This window comes from Zootoca vivipara, chromosome 5 (genome assembly GCF_963506605.1).
Source record: "Zootoca vivipara chromosome 5, rZooViv1.1, whole genome shotgun sequence".
Taxonomy (NCBI): Eukaryota; Metazoa; Chordata; class Lepidosauria; order Squamata; family Lacertidae; genus Zootoca; species Zootoca vivipara.
This window is the reverse complement of record NC_083280.1, coordinates 70,911,617-70,933,946: the sequence shown is the minus strand read 5'-3', so window position 1 is coordinate 70,933,946 and position 22,330 is coordinate 70,911,617. Positions and strand designations below refer to the sequence as shown.

General features: G+C 42.3%; 1 protein-coding gene across 1 annotated transcript in view; it reads right to left on the bottom strand.

Annotated features, from left to right (window-relative positions):
- Positions 1-22,330, bottom strand: part of CDH23 (cadherin related 23) — a 398,194-nt gene that overhangs the window by 128,720 nt on the left and 247,144 nt on the right. The window contains exons 16-20 of the mRNA XM_060274909.1: positions 19,619-19,724; positions 19,397-19,524; positions 8,390-8,462; positions 7,343-7,459; positions 4,671-4,783 (exon numbers count right to left, since the gene is read on the bottom strand). Of these exons, the coding sequence (XP_060130892.1) occupies positions 4,671-4,783; positions 7,343-7,459; positions 8,390-8,462; positions 19,397-19,524; positions 19,619-19,724 (537 nt within the window). The remainder of the gene's footprint in view (positions 1-4,670; positions 4,784-7,342; positions 7,460-8,389; positions 8,463-19,396; positions 19,525-19,618; positions 19,725-22,330) is intronic.

Here is a 22,330-nt window from a genome sequence, read left to right as displayed (position 1 = left end):
GCGTGGCAGAAATTGTGTCCTCCCTCAAAGAGGGCACGTGTTGCGGTGCGACCTGGCAACCAAACCCTTGTGTTGTGGGTGGGTACGATTGGATAGCCACAACACCTGATTGGTAGGTCCCTTATTGCTGGGTTTAATCTGACCAATGGGACGCTAGCCAAATGGATCAAGGTACCTATATATGCCAATGCACATGACCCTGAGGTTCACTCTTGGTCAGTGCATCGGAACACCCACCCACCTCTACCTATATTTATGGCTTACACGCTTGACCTTGCTATGCCGTTGTGCAGGCATGCCCAAACTGCGACCCTCCAGATGTTTTGGGCTACAACTCCCATGATCCCTAGCTAAGAGGACCAGTGGTCAGGGATGATGGGAATTGTAGTCCAAAACATCTGGAGGGCCGAAGTTTGGGGATGCCTGCCGTCGTGTGTCGTCTGTCGTTGGGACAGGCGCACAGCAGGAATTTTTCCCACTTGGCTGATGGGTTTTGCCTGCCGCGTAGAAAATCGTCACAACTTGTAAGGTTGCGGATAGGCCAGGCATCCCCAAACTTCGGCCCTCCAGATGTTTTGGACTACAATTCCCATCTTCCCTGACCACTGGTCCTGTTAGCTAGGGATCATGGGAGTTGTAGGCCAAAACATTTGGGGGGCCGCAGTTTGGGGATGCCTGGGATAGGCTCTGGTTGAGGTGATAGGGATGGGGAAACGCTCTCACCATCCCTATGTGAAGGGGTATTCTGTTAAAGGAATCCAGGGACTCAATGGTATGGTCAACCCTGCGGGGGGTTGTGCCCGTGCCTGAGTCCAGGGGGACGTCTGGGTGGTGGACATAGCATATCCCCGGCGTTCTGCCATTCCAGGTGTTCACCCTTGGCTGACCTACAATAGAGCTCTGGGTGAGCACTACCTGCAAGGGTGCAGGGAGCTAGTCAAACCAGAGCCTATGCAACCACTCACTTTCTGTAATCAATAAAGTTGTGGCCTAAATTCTGCCAAAAACCAAACCAAAATTTTGAGTCTTGTGTGAATTTATTTAAGAGGGAGGTTTAAAGGTCTGAACACACAAACAATAAAACTATTATTATTATTGATTATTATCCACTCATAGCAGTTTTTTTAAAATCTATGTCACACAAACACATACATCATTTCAGAGCAACCAAAAGCTGAAATGTTTCACTATGAGAAATTAATCTCTTGTTTTGTTAGTCACTGGGATAAATACAGCACTTGCACACACAGAGTAATGCTATACAGATGACACCAAATTGGAATTTGCAATGACACAATACCCCTGAAAAATTTAAACGCAGCTCCTTCTGGGCATTTTAAGAAGGGCTGTGCAATGCCATCAAGATTTAAGAAGAGGAAGGAAAATGGAAGAAAGTGACAAATCTGATCAAGAGAAGAGAAAGTGGAAGGAGAAAGTGGTCTCAACCCTGCCTCACACCAAAAACCTGAGGAAGGCAAGGCAAGTTGTAAGGTAGAGGGATCCCATTAAATTACCCAAGACTAAAAAATGAATGATTGGTAGTGGGAATTGGAAGATTCTTTCAGTTTTGGCCTATACATACATGAGTACTATTTGATTATTAAACACAGCTGAATGTATATAAATTGGCACAGGGTAATATGAAAATTGTAGCTGTGGTAAAGGATTGGCTATAGATAATTTCATCATCGCAAGGTTTATTTATATGCCACGTTTCCAAATTTTGCTCGAAGCAGCTCACAATAACAGCAAACGATTATCAACATACAGGTGCAATGAAAACAATAACCGTATCAAAACACGTTCCATAAATGTAGTATTTTATACCCACATTAGCAAGCTAACGAAAACAACCATACCCTAAACATGGGGGGGGGGGAAGTACCATACTAGGCACCTTTAGTAGCAGGAGCTGTCTTTGTAGCTGGTGTCAGCCCCCCTCCCAGGTCCAACGGAAGTGAGCCCAAAAGAGGAGGAAGCAGTATTGGGTGGCACGGGTGCTTAGCTGACCCATCCTATCACTGGCACTCCTGCAGCTTACTGGGAGGGAGAGGGGCAAGGTGACCATGAGGTCAGCATGGTGCAAACATACTGGCCAGATTCGCTTTGTCTGTGCATTTGCACTGCACTGACCTCACTACCACTATGCCCCTCTCAGTAAGCCACGGTGACGCTGGTGATGGGAGGTCAAGTATATGCTGCTTCCCCGCTCTACTGACTACTACTGGGAAGAGGGGCTTAGTCTTTCAGCATTCACAGATGACCCACATACACAAGTCATTGTTTGATGCTACAGACAAAGAACTGTTATTTTCTCATTGTTTTCACATAAATATTTGGCAAGCCAAAAGCTTGTATCGTCTAACAGACTTCAACAAAAATAATAAACCCATACAAGAAATACAAGACAAACTGGGGGACACCCAAATACCCTGGCCAACACACTACCAATTACATGCCTTCCTAAACAACTCAGCAGTAAAAACGGACAAGGAATTATGAACACGCATGTGTGAACTAGCCCTCTGAAGGCTTTAAATGGGAGAGAATCCATTTTGGAAAAAGTAGTCCCTGCTCATCTGAGGAGACTTTGACAGGAAATTCCTGCTGAAATGGTCCCAATCAAGCCATTTTTATAGTTTAAAAATGCTACCTGGAACACTTATACACATTTCTAAGACCGACACAGGCATGATATCACCAAGTTATTTCTGGAGATCTGGCAAAGCCAAGGAAAAATTTAATTCCTTTGAAAATGCAAGCTTTGATAAGAAAGTTGAAAAGGGGAAAAAAGGGGGGGGGGTGGTGGTAATTTGGTGCAGCAACTTATGGGATTTTGTGCCCTGAGAGTATAGTGCCAGGAGCACATCAGAGAAGCTCAGACACGCAATCAAGACAGTTGCTTTGGTTTCTCACCGCCCTGGTAAATTATTTAAAGTGTTTGAAATTCCTATTAGTTAGGTGCCCTGGGGCAGTCACCTGGCAGACTGAGCAGTGGCTGATTGTTTGAAGAGTATCTGGCCAGCAGGGACCCAGCTTACTCATTCTGTAATAATGTGTGAATGGATGGGGGAAATAACACAGTAAAAATGAGAAGGGAAGAAAGAAAGAAAGAAAGAAAGAAAGAAAGAAAGAAAGAAAGAAAGAAAGAAAGAAAGAAAGAAAGAAAAGAAAGAGGAAAACACACACAGAGAGAGCGCAAATACGAAGAACAAATGAGAGGAGGCTTGAAAGCAGCAATACTGATACAAAAGAAAGGAAATTGCCAAAGGACACCAGCTAATAAGGGGGAGGTGACAAGGGAGCAGGGAAAATATTTCAGGAAAGGACCATGTCTGCATGTGTGTTCTGTGCTGTGTCTCTTGCTTTCCTTCCCAGCAATAACAAAATAGTTCTGCTTCTGTTCTTAATCATGTTTTTGCCCTCTCGTCTCCCATGTGCACATTCATTTCGGGAAAGGCAGGCTGGGGCTGCTACGTTGAGCATGCCAGCTTGGCTCTGGAGAGCAGTGGCCTTGCTTGGGTGCATATTGATTTGAAAGGGGCTTATGCAGGGGGGAAAACTTTCTGCTTGGTTGTGCCTTGTGTGCTTAGGGCTACTGTGTATGCAGAATATCACAGTGCTATTCTGTATTTTCTACAGGGGGCTCAAGGTGGTATATGTGTTTCTTCCCTCTTCTACCTGCACAACAACCCTGCAAAGTAGGCCAGGCTGAGAGCCAGTGACTGCCCCCCCCCAGGTCACACCCAGTGAGATTCATAGCTGAGTGGAGGATTTGAAGCCCTGAAGTTGCCCCAGGCCGCCTGGTAGGTTTGATCATTATTCCTTTACTTCAGGGTTTCTAATTCTTTAAGATGGGGTTACCAGATCTCTCTGCTTGATTGCAAAGCCACACAATTAGACAGAGATGGAAGGAGGCATCTGTAAGACATTTAATTTATTCCAGAGCCTATACTTGGGATGGGGGGGGGGAGAGAGAGAGAGAGAGCAGATCACACAAAATGTGTGGAAATGTGATTTCCCACCTGAGGCAAATAAAAAACCCCAAGTCTCTCAAAATAATGTTTGGCATGCCATCCTCGTTAGGATGCAAAACCTATGCGGATGAAATAATGTCCGTTCTGGAGATGGTTGCAAGGAGGCCTGTCATGATGAGGAACATCTCATGTGTAATTATCTAGGGCTGCACAATGACAAGAGGGGGAAAGAGAGGAGAAAGGAAAAAGGCCGTCTTATCATTCTGACCATCTCCTGGAGGCTGAGGCAAGATGATTGTTGGTATCAACAACTTTTTCTCCCTGTTCCCTCCAGTCTCTTTTTAACAATCCGAGATAAATCAGGACAACCCTTCACAGCCAAATAGACCCTTTTCCTTTATTTAAATAAAACTGGGACTGGAGGCAGAGGGTGAGGGATCATTTCAGTTTCCTTATGTAGGCATGGGTGGTATTGGGCAAGAAGGAACCCAGTTAATGTGCTGCTTCTCAGAGTTGAAAAGAGTTGATTGTTCTTCCAAATGATCCTGGGCACCAACTCCCACCCATCCCAAACAGTCTGGCCAACAGTCAGGGATGATGGGAGTTGCAGCCCAGCAATATGCACCATGATTTAAAAACAACAACGCAACACACACCACAGCAGGGAAAATGAGTACTGTAATTTCAACTCACAGTGGCAATGCCTGTTTTCTGGTTGTGACCCACACCGCCATCTACTGCTCGCACGATGAGTATGTATTCAGATTTAGCTTCCCGGTCCAGCAGAGATGTTGTGGTGATTTCCCCTGCAGAAGGCAAGAGAGGAAGGTGAAAAGAGAAGGGAGAGTCTCGTAGGTTGAATGTTTGTGGTTCAGCAACATACAGGAGACAGGAAAGAGTTGGTCACAGAGAACAGCACCTAGGGACACAGGACGAGCCCTGCAGGATCAGAAGAAAAGCCTATCTGCTCCTGGTTCCACAGGGGCCAACCAGATACCTACAGGAAGGCTACACAAGCAGGACATGGAGGGTAATAGAACTCTACACACTTAATGATTCCCAGCATCAGACATTCAGAGGCCATCCAAGTTGGTCACCCCATGATTATTATTTTTACTTTTTTGGGGGGGGGGGTGTCCTTTAAATGTATGCCTTTGGCAGAGCTTTAGTGATACCTGGAAACTGGGCCTCTACCTCCTCCTCCTTTCATTATTATCTGATGCTGCAGGGCTCTCCTTCTAACTCAGGCATCCCCAACCTCCGGCCCTCCAGATGTTTTGGACTACAATTCCCATCATCCCTGACCACTGGTCCTGTTAGCTAGGGATCACGGGAGTTGTAGGCCAAAACTTCTGGAGGGCCGCAGTTCGGGGGTGTTTGTTCTAACTGGACGAGCCATTTTGCTGAAAGGGACCAAAAACGCCTGCGCTAAACCAGATGGGCTAATCTATTCGCCAGCCCTTCCACAGTCCCCGCACCCCACCCCTAGAATTCAGCTTCTACGACACAATTATGCATTTCAGCTCTCTTCGATTGCAGGGCGCTTCCCACAGCAGGTATATGGGAGATGGGGTTAAAAACTAATCTAGATCACAGAACTGCAAGAGGTCAAAGGGTTTACTAAAATACATTTGCCTCCCAAGTTCCTGTGATATCCATTAATCTGTAGACTGGGGGGGGGGAATTAATCAGTGAGGGATGTTTTTTAATAAAAAAAAATAGTGTGTCTCGGTGATGGATTGTTCTACTTTGCCCACAAAGTTACATCCAATTAGGCACACCTTCACAGAGCAGTTTCAGCTAATTTCAGTGAGGGTACTTCTACGGAAAAGTTCTTCTTTCCCTAAACCACAGAATTAAAATAGAACGTTTCTTCATTTCTCCTCCCTTCTGAATGCATCTATCTCCCTACAGAATATTTCAACAAGGAGGGGCATCATGGTCGAACTTGATCTCGTATCAAAAACCTTGCTAAGCTTTTTCCAAATTACTTGGAAATTAGGAAAATGAGACCTGTAAGTTTCAACTGAACTTTGTGTACTTGGGCTAAAACATCGCTATCCAGTGATCTAGAATGAAAATAGCAAAAGTAGTAACAACAACAACAACAACAACCTGCCTCATCAAGGGATGTTTTGAGGCAGGGATGATAAAATGATATGCAAACACAATATCAATATTCAGTCAGAATAACTCTACGTGAACATGTTTGTTTTAAAACAAACAACAAACAAACAACATAAAGTATTGTATCTTTAATACCCCAGCAGATTAAAACTTCAGAATGTGTTACTTTATCTTGCACCTAAAACTTATATGGTGCCCCCTCTGAAAAGGCCCAGAACCTGCTTTACCAGTGAAGATAGGAGAACCTGTAGTGGCCAGATCAGTAAATGAAGGGAATGTGACACTTAGAAGGGAATGTGACACTCAGGCTGAAAACTGTTCCCCATCCCTGGTCAAAAGGAAATAAAGCTATAGCCATTATTATTATTATTATTATTATTATTATTATTATTATTATTATTATTATTATTATTATTTCCCAGTTGTAAATAGGGAACAAAGCCAACTTGGCTGGATCTCAGGACAAACTGGGCAGCCTATAAAGCACCTTGGATCAAGGTAGGCTGTTTTCTGAAGTGCCATTTCCAGGTCCCAACTGAATCTTGTGGCCCGTGCATACTTTGAGTAGAAGTATGCACTGTATTTGTAGTAAGAGAAACTGGGGGGAACACATTGCTGCAATTCTCCAAAAGTTTCACCATCAGCAGTGGCAATAGCACAACTCTTTTCTTTTCTCCCTACAAGTCTCAGCATCAAGTATGTTGGCAGTCTGGTATTCATTTTACATCCTCCACAGGGCCCTGGGCTAGGGGCCGTTGTGGGTGGAGGAATGACAACAAATGATTTTTCTTTTTCTAGGTAAATGTATAAGAGAAGAATCTAAAAATCCCTCTCTCTGAAAAAAGAATTCCGAAAAAAATCCCATCATCCCCAATTAGAATCTTTTAAATTTTCAGCATGAAAACTAGGGAGACTGATAAGACTGCCTCATCCTGGTGTAGTTTTCCATACCTTAAGGCCATCTGCCTTGATTTGTAATGTGTAGCTTTGGATTATGGGAAATCTGCACACTCACCTTGAAAAATGTCACAAATGTCCCCCATACACTGTATGGGAATTATAATGTGCTGAAGAGTCATTATTTTGACACTCAAAAGACTCAGTTTGTTTCTTTTGTGGCTGGGCAGCATGACAAAAAATGGGGGAGAGTAGAAGAGACCGAAGAGAATAAAGATAACAATTGCAAAGACGTGATGGAATAAGCATGAAAGGAAAAAGAATGTTGTGGTTGCGCTTACCTGAGCGAGCATTGATTCGAAAATGAGAAGACCCTTCCAGTGAGTAGATAATGGACTCCTGGCCATATTCTCTTGACCGATCCAAGTCAGTGGCATTTAGAAATAGCACTGTTGCTCCTTGGAGAAAAATAGTAAGGTGATGGGGATTCTCATTTTTCAGGCACACCACTAGCTTGATTCTTCAGCCAAATTAGACTAGTTTGAAATTAAGCTGATTTAGGATTGCAGGTGTCATTGGAACATCAGCCTACGTAGTACAGACATCCATGTAACCAAGTGGTTAAGACTTTCTACCATTACTTTGCTTCTGTATTCATTGAAACATGGTGTGGTCCCCCTCTTAATGTAAGCTAATGTGTGCTAAAGAGTAAGTGAAAGTGCTTATTAAGTAGTAACGATATTCCACATTTGCCACTTACTAAATTCATCCTATCACTCTATGGCAGGTGACACGGAATGGAAAAAATATTACCTGCAGTGACAATACCAGAATATATGCTGAGAAGGGCACAGTGAATTTCAGAGGGGTGGGGTGGGGTGGGGTTGTTCTGTGGAAAACGTTAACATTTCGGCGGGGGGGGGGGCATAACAATGGCAGAATTTTGTTTTAATGTTCTCATTTGGAACATATTGGTTCTGAAATAAGTCCTATTGGTTTTGCTGGAGCTGACTTTCAAGTAAACATGCTTAGGCTTGCAGCCTTGTTTTAATTTCTGGTTCAAGATTTGTACATGAAGAGTGATTTTCCTTCAAGTAGCCACAGAAATGCAGCAAGCAGAGAGACAGGTAGGGCACATGGGTCCCAGAAAGGTAGAATTTTATGGCTTGAGCTGTACTCTAAGGAACAGCTTTGACTTGGTGTGAACACACCGTAGCACTAAATGATGGTCTAGTTTAGGGTGTGGTTACAAAGAGGAGATTGGAAGCTTCCACTTGTTTTCAACGAACCGTGTTTGCTGTTATGTCAGGGCTCAGAACTATGATTGGTCTTAACTATGGCTTAGAGAAACAAGGCAGTGTCAGAAATGACAGGAGCAGCTCACAAACCTGCCATAATATCCTCCATGACTGTGATGACATAGGAAGGCTTGCTGAACGTGGGTGGGTTGTCATTTTCATCCTACGAAGATAAAAGAGGAAAAAACAGCACACAACATAAACATCTAACCTAGCAGCAATAATGTTATGATGAAGCATGGTGCAAAACACCTCAAAACACAGTGCAGTCTCATATATTGGAAGAAAAAAAGTGACACATTTGGTTTTTAACTACTATTTCATTCAGCATCCCATTTTATTTTGTTAATATAATACAAACTTTGACACAATATGAACACTGACCATCAGAACAAACACAGAACAAACATTGAGGAAACAATTACGCATTTCAAGCTGCAATTACAGATGACCCTCTACACCTGTTTCCAAAGTCATGGGGAGGGGGGGGATCTGTCTTGAAGATTGAGCAATCAGAATAAAGTTGACTTCTGACTAAACATCAGGAAGAACTTTCTTATGAAATGAACTGTTGACAGTGGAATAGACTCCCTCAGAAGGTGGTGGACTCTCCTTCCTTGGAGGTTTTTAAGCAAAAGTTGAATGGCCATTTGACATGGATGCTTTAGTTGCAGCGGGCTGAACGATTAGATGACCCTCCGGGTCTCTTCCAACCGTCCAATTCTATGATTCTATGTTATTCGCATTCAGAACATTATTCTATTTTTATAGTTCAAACTCCGTCTTGATTCCCACACCTGTTTCAAGAGCACAACGGAATATGTAATAGTTGAAGCCAATACTTCAAAAATCCCATTGTCAATAGTGCCTTAAAGCTTGAAGAGATAAAAAGTAATAGACTGGCCTCTAGCTAACTTCGCAGTACAGAAAGTTAGGCATTTAACAACACTGCCAATTGTAGCTTGTATATGCTGAGTTCTCTCACAATGGACACCCAGGCTGGAGGAGCAATATCTCTACACTCCACAAAAAAAGAGTTTCCACTGCACACACATTGCTTCAAATGAAGAACATCTGCACATAAGCCTGACAATGTGTGAAAACATCCTTAGAACGCATTGTGACTGTATCTGGACTGGATACACTGTAGGGAGACAAAGGCACCATGCTTCCATCATTCTAGGCTCGCCCTAGAGATGTTTGTACTTTCTCTCTATCTTTGATGTTTCTTTCTTTTCTTTTCTTCTTGTCACAAAACTGACTAGGCAACCAGGAGAAACAGTGAAAGGGAATGTATAGAATTCACTGGCAAAAAAATTGTGGTCATTAAATAAAAATGTTTCCATTCAGCATAGCATTTGTGGGGATTAATTGTTCTGACAGTAGGCACAAAACCTTTCAGAAACAAAAGTTTGCAGTGGGAAAATGTTGACAAATCAATGGTTTAATTAAATATATAATTTTACCAAACCATGCCCCTCATTCTCCAATGATCTGATCCACAATGGATGGGATTGTATATATAAAATGTCCAGAAAAGAAACTTTCAGCAGGAGGAAGAAAATGGCCAAAAATTTCATATACGTCCCGTTAGGATGGGACTTTATTTTTACAGGATTCAAAACCAGATCCTTGGATCACTGTGTAACATAAAGTGTTCAGGCTGAATTAAGTCCGCTGCCTTGCATGCTCTCCCAAATTATCACTAGCTTTGGGATTTGCTCCCCTCACCCCATCTTACCAATTAGTTTAGTTAAGCTTGTATAAAAATGTGTGTGTGTGTGTGTGTGTATTTTCCTACCCACTAAAATTTTACTTTCTAGCATCTATTTTTTGCCAGAGGGACAAAAGAAACCTGATCTCCCAATCATTGCTCTGCAATCAAATTAACATTATTAGAGAAAGAAAAACAGTTCTAGGAAGGACCTAGAATACTGTAATGAAATATCAAATCATTCCCAGTTTCTAGCTAGTCAGCTATTATTCAAAATATAAAATGACTGTATTTTTACTAGGGATTCCCACCCACCCCCTTTCTAATCAGTTATCTGTGGTGAGGAACACATGTATTTTAAATATTCCAAAATGTAAAGCTTTAATAAAATAAAATTTCATCTGTTTTTTAAGAGAAAGACTGCAATCTTTATTAATATTAAAATACTTTACTTTTCACTTCGTCTCAAACCAATATACACAATTTGCATAATATTTTTTAAAAAAACATTATATACAAAGACAAATAAAGCAGCTTTATATTTAAACATAGACTTTCTGAATGTTACTCAAGAAAATGGCCTAGTCTAAAAGAGAAAACTGAAGAAGAAGAATAAAAAATTGCCACATTTTTATATAGAGGGAACTGCTACCCTAGCCCTTAAACTTTGACTGATGCATTTGCTATTAAAGTTGATATTTTATGTAATTTCACATGCCAGTGATGCCCATCATACTATAATTAAATTGCCATCCTCTGCTATTTTTGCTTGGAGCAGGTGGTCTTTAATCAGGCTTTTCATCACTCATGATTTCTGCAATGCCCAGTATGTGCATTGTTCTCCCTAGACTATAAAGTAGATCCATCATGGATAGCTCCAACTGCATGGAGCTTCACCTTTTTCTGCACATCCTTGGAGGAGGAAGAGAATAACACGGAAAATCCATCTAAGTAAGGATGTTAAATTCCCACTTGGAATGGTACATTTCTACGCCCATTTTCCAAGAGGTTAGTCTCATCTAGATCAGGAGGTCTCATATCTAAGCAAAGTGTATATGAGAAATTCTAGTCTTGCCATAGCTGCCAAGTACCCCGTTTCCCCCGGGAAACCCCCGTTTTTTCATACCGTTTCCCGGCGGTCCCCCGTATCACTTCGTCTCCCGTTATTCTCCCTTATATTCTCCTGCCAGTGGCCATTTTCCCCCCTGCTTTGCCCATCTATGGGCACTGAAAATGGTCGGCGCTGGCGCTGAAAGTCACGTCTACGCTCGTGTTGGCGGCGGCCATTTTTGGTGCCCATAAATGGGCAATGTGACACTGGAAGTTGCGTCTACACAACTTCCGGTGTCACGCGGCTGCCGGTCCCGGATTCTGCAGTCCAGGACTTGGCAGGTATGAGTCTTGCTTACTGGAGAATAAGGTGATATGGTAGTAGCCTTCTCTGTTGCAAGAAGGGGTGTGTGTGAATGTATTCATTTGAATACTTCACATGCCCTGCAAATCACTCTCAAAAGCAGGGAGAGCCATGCAATAGCTGTAGCTATAGGTGAAAACTACGAAACCCCTTAGGTGCATGCTGAAGCATTTTAGGCATATACAGGAGGTTACTGAGATACCAGCTTGAGTATGTAACCAAAATGAAAGAATAGCTAGTGGTTGTTGGAGAGAAAGGGCGTACTAAGTACTGCTGGGACAGAGAGGAATTGTCCTGTATTTTCTTCCTTTTATCATATGAACAAGCAACCAACCTTTCATTAAAACAAAACAACAACAACCTGCTTTAAGTGTGTCTGTGGAGACTTTTCATTATTCATTTCAGGTACCTGCAACACAGTTACACCAAAATGTATACATATCTCTTTCAGAATCAGCAACCCTAGCCATGCTTTATGGGTGTCAGTTTTAGCTCTGCTATAATACCTACAAAACTGAACTCATCAAGGTAGTGCTAGGGCCACAAAAAGGGACCATTTCATTGGAGAAAGGAATGGCCCTGTAATATCTGCTGCTGTGGGCAATGAGGTCTTTGAAATATCGCCTTCAAACCACTTGGAATCTGTCAATAATGAAGTGCACCTCTAGGGGGCGAAGTCAAACCACTAGAGAATCACAGCGCCTGCTGTGACCGGAAAGTCATAACTGCTGCCTCCCATGTTGCTTTTGCGGCATTAGCAGCACTAAAGTGATTTCTCTGGGGTGCAGTCCTGGGCCGTGTCTATAGAGGTCTTAGGCTCCCCAGACGACAAGACAAGATTACTGTAGCTTCACTGATGTAGCCCAAAGGAGAGCAGAGCAATATGTTTGGCACCAGCTGGGCTGCAGGAATTGCTGGAAGAAGGCCTACAAGGTGCCATCCAAGCTACTAGAAAGCTATATTTTCCTTTAAAACCCCTTTAAGTCTCTGCAAGCTAATCTAGAGCCCCTGTGCACAAACAACACTGGATATAGTTTCATGGATAGCACTGTGTTGGTGAGAGACAAAGTACTTCAGCCTTTGAACATACAGAGAGGTAGAACTGAGACTTTAACATTGGGCCAAAGGATTCCAAGGGGGTGGATTTCCAACGAGCATCCAGTCCTCTCTCTCTTACTAATCTATGCCACCAGACAGGAAATTCTAACAGTGGCTCTGGGGTGAAGAAGTTTGTAAATCAACAGTGTCCAACACAAATGTGTATGTCTCCTTTATGATATACTTAAGCGTAGTTAAAGTTATTGGCTCAGTGAACAAAATGGCACCTAGAATGTCAGCAAATGAGAGCTGGAGAGAAACTTATTAGTGGTGGTATTTCCAAGGATGCTGGTATCATGCTTAATATTAGTTCTAATTCAGTAGCTCCCTCTATGAAAGCTTATTGTCCCCTAATGGAAAATCTACAACACGAGTTTCATTTCTTTATTAAAAATCAACAAGCTAAGGCTGGAAAAATGAACCATCTTAGACAGTCTCTCTCTCACACACACACATGAAATCATACTTGCTCCTTCATTTCAGCTCCTTAAGTACCACTGTGAGACAATTCATCACCATCATCATATCCCCCCCCCCAACCTTCCAGTTGAAAGATAAAATTCCTTTTGGTCAAAAGTGCAGAAAGTGACAGCTACTTAAAAATCACCCATGTACAAAATCAACTAGAAGGAAATGACCTTTTCAAGTGTGGTCTTTAGACAGATGGGATTACACCGTCCAAAGAGCAGCTATGGGAAGGAGGTATTTAGCCTCAATTAAACCCCTTTGCTGCTTCTTTCTTACTCCCCCCTCCAATCTTATGTCGGGGACAAGAGAGAAAGTCAGACAAATCTTGTAGAAACAATGATCTTCACCAACTCTTTGGTCAATAAATTGCTGCCACTTGGAAGTCAGATCTTATTAGGATGCAGCTAAGATTGAAAGGCTATCAAGAGAGCAAACTCCACTGCCAATACTTTATTTTGAGCTTGAGTTTTCTTGAATCAAAATACTTGTTGTGCTTTGACAATCTGGTTTAATCCTGTGGAGTAACAGTAACCTGAACTCTGCTACCAATAAATATATATTTGTGTACATCGCCTTTCCTGATAAGAATGTTTGTATCAGGATTCAGGACAACAGCAGCCAGGGACAGCTAGCATTTGAAAAATAAACAGCTGGCTGTGATTGATTGAATGACTGATAATTTCAATCACTTCAAGGGCTAATGTGCATTTGATATTCAAGTCAGAATCAGAGCGGCTTGGTTTCAGGCACCTTTAGATCTCTGGTGGTGGGGAGGGATGGAAACCAGAGAATTTACTCATTTAATCCTCTTGAACTTCATGCAGAAGGAAATGAATGAAGTCGTTCTGCAGTCAGACACCCAGTGTGTTTCCCCTCTTCCTTCTCTTTGCACGTGCGCCCAGTTTGTGAAGGACTTGCTGGCAGGATTTTCTCTGAGCTTGGCTGCCAGTGCCAGTTGGAACACAAATGGAACACGGTGCTCTTACAAACAAGGGTATCACCACAACCCACTCTAACTCACTATCCAATGATTGAAGTTCCACAGTTAGTAGAACCATGGAGCAGCGTACAATCTTAATCTTTTCCGCACCCTGCTCCAAAATACTACCAGCTTTACCAAAGAGGAGGGCAGAGATGAGATTCCAAGTATTGCTTCTAAAGACATGATACATTCTTAAATTTCAAAACGTGTGTGTGTGTGTGGGAGGAGGATCTGTGGAGCTCCTACCCAGGGATTCCCGAAAAAGAGTTGCTGAGGCTGCCTTACATGACTCTTACTTCCAAAACATCCTTTCGTGGACGTTTCATCACGATGTCTGCAAAAGTGTAACAAACCTTCTATTCTATTTTATCCCAACTGCAATATTGTGCTGCAAACACATGCTGCTCTTTGTTTCTTTTGTTTGCATGTTGTTATATCTGAAAACTCAATAAACAAAACTTGTTTTTTTAAAAAAATGAAGCAAGGTGGGTGACAACATGAAAGAAGGCCTTCTTAGTGGTGGCACTGCCATTGTGAAATGTTCTTCACAAGGAGATGCACTGGCACATACCGTGTTTCTCATATTATAAGACATGTCTTATATTTATTTTTTCCTCAAAAAAACACACTATGGCTTATTTTCAAGGGATGTCTTATTTTTTTCCTCCTCCTCCTGCCGCGGCCAGCATTGCTGCTGCGCCTATCACTATGTCTTATTTTCGGGGTATGGCTTATATTCCTTAAATGCTTAAAAATCCTGCTATGGCTTATTTTATGGGTATGTCTTAAAATATGAGAAACAGGGTATTCCACACTTTCAGCACTGAAAGTATGCTGCAAAAACCAACACTGAAAATACCAGGAGACAGAGATGAATTTTGGTAATGTAGAGAAAAAAACAGAGCCAGTGTTAGATATAGTAATGAAAAATGAGATGACTATGCAGGTAGAATCAAAAAGTATTCCAAGATTTCAAAGCTGAGGAGAAGAACAAGCAGTACCATTATCAGGAACAAATGTGAGTGATTTTGAAAATGGCCAAGAAGTAATAATAATAATAATAATAATATAGTGGAACCTCGGTTTATGAACACCTCGGTTTACGAATTTTCGGTTTACGAACGCCGCGGACCCATCTGGAACGGATTAATTCACTTTCCATTACTTTCAATGGGAAAGTTCGCTTCAGTTTATGAACGCTTCAGTTTATGAACAGACTTCCGGAACCAATTACACCCATGCTTCGGGTTAAGTACGCTTCAGGTTGAGTACTCCGCGGACCCGTCTGGAACGGATTAACCCACTTTCCATTACTTTCAATGGGAAAGTTCGCTTCAGTTTATGAACGCGTCAGTTTAAGTACTCCGTGGACCGTCTGGAACAGATTAATCCACTTTCCATTACTTTCAATGGGAAAGTTCGCTTCAGTTTATGAACGCTTCAGTTTATGAACAGACTTCCGGAACCAATTGCGTTCATAAACCGAGGTACCACTGTAATAATAATAATAATAATAATAATAGTAAAGCAGTAAGCTGTAAAGAATGGGAAGAAAGATCAGGAAAAGAACAGCATAGATGTACTATCTTGATGGTGATGGTGATGATAATTGCATTGATCTTTATACATGGAACCTTCAGGCAGATTTGACACACCCTTACCCCAACAACCAAATGAATGTATAAATGCAGCCTTCACCAACCTGGTGCCTCCAAATGTTTTGTACTACCCCTCTCAGCAGTCCCACTCAGCACAACATCTGGAGAGGACAAAGCCAGTAAGGGCTTGTACAATGGGACCAAATAGAAGAACTGATTCCTGGTGTACTACTCCAAAAAGCGGGGGAAGATGAAGAAATGAAGCCACTGAGAGAAACCTTAAGGGAGTGATCAGACAGATATGACGAAAGCCATGAGAAAACAATCGGCGCCAAAGCTAAGAAAGCGAAATAAGAAGTGAGCAGTCAGCTGCATCAAAGGCTCAAAGAAGAGTCAGAAGAAGAAGATCCACAAAGAAAAGATGGTTAGATTTTGCTGCGTGGAGTTCATTGGAAAGATGAGTTGGAGCAGTCTCCGTTAAATGAAAGGAGCAAAAGCTAGATTGGAAAGGATGAAGAACAGAATTGCTGAAAAGAAGGCATTGGCTCAAGAACTTTTCTTTATAAAGGGAGAAGAAAGATGGGGGGTGTTAATTAGATGAGTAGTGTAAGGGGTGGGGGGTATTGTTTTATTTTGTTCTTATTATGTATTTTGTGTTTTTATCTTGTATTTTTATGCTTTGAACCTCCCTGAGATCTACGGATGAAGGGCAGTATACAAATGTAATTAATAACAATAATAAAGGAAATGCTTAGGACCACCAGGACAGTCACTTAAATGCATAAAGGGACAATGCATAAGGCAGAGACTAGGATATAAATAAATAATAATCATACAACCATCTATATATTAATAAACTCATTTCCCAAAGCCCTACCCTTTTAAAGTCAAAAGAGCACTAATATAATAGGGAGGTGTTAGAAGGCCTGGAGGAACACCAATGTTTGCACACCCAGACCCCGCAAACCAAGCAAAACCACCCCATGTGGAATGAGAATGCTGAGTGTCTACTGTGGGGGAAGGATTGGGTGGAATATCTTGGTGGAGAGAACTCCGAAGGGCAAAATTTTGTTGCAAACAACATTTGTCATTATTATTGTCATTATTATTTATTTCTTACATATCTTCTCTTATGCCCCTCAGTATCTTATTGTCCTGGGAACAACCTGTCCTAGCTCATGGGATGATGGGTTGGAGAATTGGCACTTACTGGAAACCCAGGGTCACATACAGTAAACCAAGGGTCAAGGCAGGTTATTCAGGATCACAACAGACATAGCAAAGAGCACCTTGGACAGAACACTATGGCAGGCGCCGCCTCAGTAGCATGCTGAGGTCTTGTGAAGGCTGGTTGGTCTAGGCTTGATGTTAAGCCTCCCACTTCCGATGAGCTATCTGCGTTTCTTAAAGGACCATTGCTTGACTCTGTAGAAGCTGCCTCCTGCAGTCAGGGAAGGGACAGTAAGTATTGCAGCAGGGGGTGCCCTTTGAGCCTGAGAAGTTGAGTAACGACACATCCTCTAGACTAGAAAGTCCTAGAATGGAGAATGATGGATTGCCATGTGATGCATTCTCCTTTTCCAAGTCTTTCTCTGAGAAAGAAAGGAGACTGGGGCCAGCGAACATGACTGAGGTTCTGAAAAAAATGCCTCCAACTAAGGCCAGAGAACATGAGTGCATTCTGGTGTAACAAATCCACTTAAACACACACACACACACACACAGAGAGAGAGAGAGAGAGAGAGAGAGAGAGAGAGAGAGAGAGAGAGAGAGAGAGACCAAAAGGTTTGGAATAAGAACTGCCTGATGGGAGGTTGCACAACCTCCCCACAAACAAATCAGGACTAATATTCAATAATGAGTGGATCTTGGATAACCTGAGTACAAAACTCGTGCAAGCAAATCAGGACAAGTGCTCAATAAGCAGGTCATCTCTGGAGGAGCAACATTTGGGGATTCATATGCCCTGATTTCAATGCAGATGCATGCCAGTGAACAAGTTGCAACATTGCAGCTATTGATGCGATAAACGCCCATGACTCCATAATTATTTACACTGTGCATGAGTTTATCTGCATGATCAAATAAATGGCAAGTGTTCAGTGCTGCCAGTACAGTGCTACCTTGGTTTATGAACTTAATCCGTTCCAGAAGTCCTTTCTTAAACCAAAGCTGTTCTTAAACTGAGGCGTGCTTTCCCTAATGAGGCCTCCCGCCGCCGGTGCCCTTCCACCGTTCAGATTCTGTTCTTAGACTGAGGTAAAATTCACAAACCAGGACACTACTTTCGGTTTTGAGGAGTTCGTAAACTGAATAGTTCCCAAACAGGGCTGTTCTTAAACTGAGGTACCACTGTATAGCTACCAATTTTTCATCCCACGCGTCCACTTCCTAATACTTGCCCATATATTTGTGCGATGGCAGGGATGCTGGGGCAACCTGCCTTGGGCCATGCTGAGAACCAGTAGTTAAAAGCCAAGAGTGGAGAAGCAATTAAAGCAAGTACGTGCTGTACAATGACGAAACGGAAAGAAAGGCCTTGCCTCCAGGCAAGTTATGTGAAAACAGAGATATGCCTAAAACTGTTTCGTTGAGTGTTTCAGCTTCTGCCTTCCTCAGTAATACAGCTGGAAAGCAAGGTGACAGTTTTCAAGAATACTAAGGATGGAATCATTCTTAGGAATGATTTCCATTTCTTTCTGTTTTTTTAAAAAAGGAAAGACTAAATAGAAATCAATTGTGACCTTCCAGGTTAAGGGAATATTAAGGTCCAGGGAGTATTAAGGTCCTCCTGAGTCTATAACTCAAGAAGTTTTCTCTTTTCTGCTACTACCACTAGATTTGGTGGCTACTCCATCTCTATTGGCTCTGTGGAAAGACCAATTTCATCAGGCTCTTCCCTTGACTGTCATCTACCGGTAGCTGCTTAGTCTATAGGGGAGAGAGAGAGAGAGAGAGAGAGAGAGAGAGAGAGAGAGAGAGATATGGAGCTCTTCTTCTAGATTGCAACCCTGAGGGCAGCAGGGACTCTCTTGTTAGTGATATCTGTAAGCCTCTCCGGCAGTCTTTTCTCTTCCAGCTGAAGAGTGGGTTTAAGGAAGGTTGAACAGATAGCAGCAGACAAACCTTGCTCTGTGGCTTTTGAGAGTCTTAGGGTACTTCTAGACAAGGGCTTAATTTGCAAATGGGTCATTGAAATATTGCAAATGGGTTTGTTGACAACCATTTATTTTCCCCTTACCTTAATCTGGGGGTGGTGGTGGTGGTGGATGAAATTGGGGGAAGAAGAATGCAGGCTGGCGTTTTGAGATCCAGGACATTATATGGGCTTTGCAGCAACAGCAACAACAGTAACTCGCATGCATGCATACCTGGCGCTAGGGGAAGAGAGGGGGCAAGCGCCCGGCAAGAAGGAACTCAAACTCTCATTTGATTCCCTCCCCTTCCCGGCCTGGTCTCTGTCATTAATATATACTGGTATATTTCTTTCAGAGATCATAAAATGTGGGACACAACTTGCCTACCTAGAAAGACACTTTGCTCCTTCTGTCGCCACCCTCTGATTTCCCCCCTTGGTGCCACCACTGCATGCATAAGAAGCAACAATCCCACAATAAATATTCATCTGAAATCACCCTTAGATAACAAGGCAGTGTGTGTGTGTGTGTGTGTGTGTGTGTGTGTGTGTGTGTGTGTGTGTCTAATACAGTGTTAATACTAAAACAGAATTAAGAAAAAAAAGTATCAGGAGAACCATCTCCTCTGCTCAGAGGAAGAACATACATTTTGGGAAGCATAAAGGGAAGGCATTGTTTGTACTTACAAACACCTCTATGGTGATGGGGACAGTACTGTTGAGTGGTGGGATTCCTGCATCCTTAGCCATTACAGACAAATAAATAACACCATTGGGAACTTGCTCATAATCCAGAGGGCGGACAACGCTTATCACTGAAAAGGCAAGAAGCCTGTGTTGGCAATTATTGACATTAGGCATTTTAAAAGTCGAAGCATAATGCACACACATGCACTGTATTGCACTCACCTCCATAACCTTCAGACAAAGTGATGTCAAAGTAACTTCTGAATGCAGAAGCATTCACAATGCTGTAAGTGATCTGGTTGTTCGGAGGAGAATCTTCATCTGATGCCTAGGTAAAAATTGGAAGAAATAATTTAATATTAATCTAATCTACCTACCTACTGTTATTGGAGCTTTTAGATAACAAGACCTTGTAGCACAACCACCAAGTGTTTAATAAAATAACTTATAGATGTCATTAATAAACAAAAGTGTGAATATTCTTATGGAGTTTGGCCAAGCCATGCCAGCCAATTTCTTTGTTGGGGAGTTTTAATGCTCAGGAATGGCTCGCTGATGGTTCCTCGATAGGAGCTAATGTTTGAGGTGCAGAGAGTTCATCCCTGGAATGTGAGACCCATTGGAGGGAAATTGGTGTATACTTCCCCACTCCCGGAACAGGTTGGGACTGATCAAACATCTTTGTGTGTGAATTAAGTCTCAATAACAGGAGTTTTGGGAGAGACAGAAAACAAGAGAGATGAGCTGTAACTTGAAGGTGCCGTGGGATGCAAGTACCTTTCTGAGGGTCTGATAATGGGGAAACAGATTTGCCAACTGCTATAGGGAAGCTCATGCTTCTTGCCTCCAACTATACACTACTTGTGTATTTATAAATGGACCAAATGCTGCAAAAACACCATATGCCTATAGCGATCACTTCTCTAAAAGGAAGCCTCAGTGTTGTCCCTGGAACTTTTCACTCCTCACAGAAGTGTGAAATGCATAAATGCAAATGTTAGCTTTAGTTGGTTTCTCAGATATTTCCCATGAAATTCTAGCAAAATTCGCAGCATATAACAACCATAAGAGAAATAGATAAAATAACCCAACAAACATTAGAATTTACCCCAGAATTGGCCTTGCTAAACATCTTCCAGGACAATAATGCCCGCCTGCATCACAAAGAACTCATAACCCACTTACTCTCAGCAACCAGAAGTACCATAACCAGACACTGGAAAGACCTGTCAGGAGTAAGCATGGACAAATGGTACCAAATAGTATGGGAAACAGCCCTACTAGAAAAACTAACCAATAAGTCTCAACAAATGAAACTGATTTGTAAAAATGCCAAAAGAGACATTGCACATATCTTTGTATACCAAGAAAACCCTTAATTAAAAAAAACACAAAACAAAATTTGCAGCATATTCTGGGTAGGGGTGCTGATGGGTTTTTGTTTTGTTTTTGTTTTAGTGCTTCAGTTGTCAATTTTATTGTGATAAAATCATTCTTTCAATGAATAGGGACTGATTAGGTTCTACATGATACTGGAAAAGGTGCTATAAGCAATATTGGCCAATCCTTCAAGAGCAGGTCTACTGTTTGGGAAGGAAAAGCTAAGCTGCCACTTTGACTAGGGGGCAGGAACACGTCTCCACCTAACGAATCTGCTCCCAATGACGGGCCGTGGAAGATTTGCTGGCTGGGAATAACTCTAACTGGACAAACCTAGTAGCAGGCTCAAGCCTTCCTGAAACTCCCTTGCTCCCCAAGTGAAACTTGTTGATGGTGAAAACTGCCTGCCTACAAAGAGTATCAGTTTATCGGAAAGGAGCTGTGCAGTGTGAAAACACTCTGAAGATCACTTTAAAACCACACACACCCTGAGGCTACTCTAAACAGTGCTCACAGAAACATGTAATCTTTATTGTCTAAGGGAAAAGCTTGGGATCATCAGCAAGATACAGGCCAACTGCCTTCCTCCCCAAAGTCACTCTCTTGAATGACTGAAAAGAGAATAATGTGAGTAATGAGTGCATTCAGATGAATCTTTTCTTTCTAATGAGCATATGCTTTTGAGTCTGCATTTAGAGCAGCTCAAATAATGGGAAATCTTCCTGACTTTCTTCCCTGCTCTGCTCATTGCTTTGTGTACATTTGTGTAGCTTGCGTAAGCTTTGTAATGCCAATGAACAAGGGCTGAAGCGGGATGCGCTCTCAATTCATGCACTTCAAACACATCCAAATGGAAGTGCTGCTCCTATCAGAAAGGCTACATCTCCCTTTAATGGCGCATTTATGCTGCTGCAGCTTTCACAAGAAACTCCTAAGCGGAGAGGATACAGGGACTCAGGAGTAATGGGAAGACAGCTCTCCCTACCTCATGTGCTCTGGTTACTTAGACAAATGATAACACCCTTCCAATCCTATCACTGAAATTCAGAGAGCCTCAAGAGAATTCCCAATCACTTGGAGGGTAATGAAATCTGATTCAGTAAATCCTGGGCCTGAAGCATAGTGAGAGCTACCTGAGTCACCTCATAATGAACTCATTTTCCCTACAGTGGTACCTCTACTTACGAATTTAATGCGTTCCGAACGCACATTTGTAAGTTGAAAAAATTTGTAAGTCGAATCCCATAGGAATGCATTGGGAGAAAAAATTCGTAAGTAGAAGCAACCGCATCTAAAAATTCGTAAGTAGAAAAAATCCTATCTAAACCACATCCAAGATGGCGGACGGAGCTCCATTCGTAAGTAGAAACATTCGTAAGTAGAGGTACCACTGTATATGCTTTCTTAGATAATTCTCAACAAAAAGCTCAGAGTTTTTCCCACAAACCTGCACCCCTCTCCAAGCAAGCTTACTTATTCCAACTCAGCCTTGGTGGCAAAAAGAGGCTGTTGTAGGAAGGAGAAGCTTGTAGGTCTAAATTTGGCCTTAAGCTC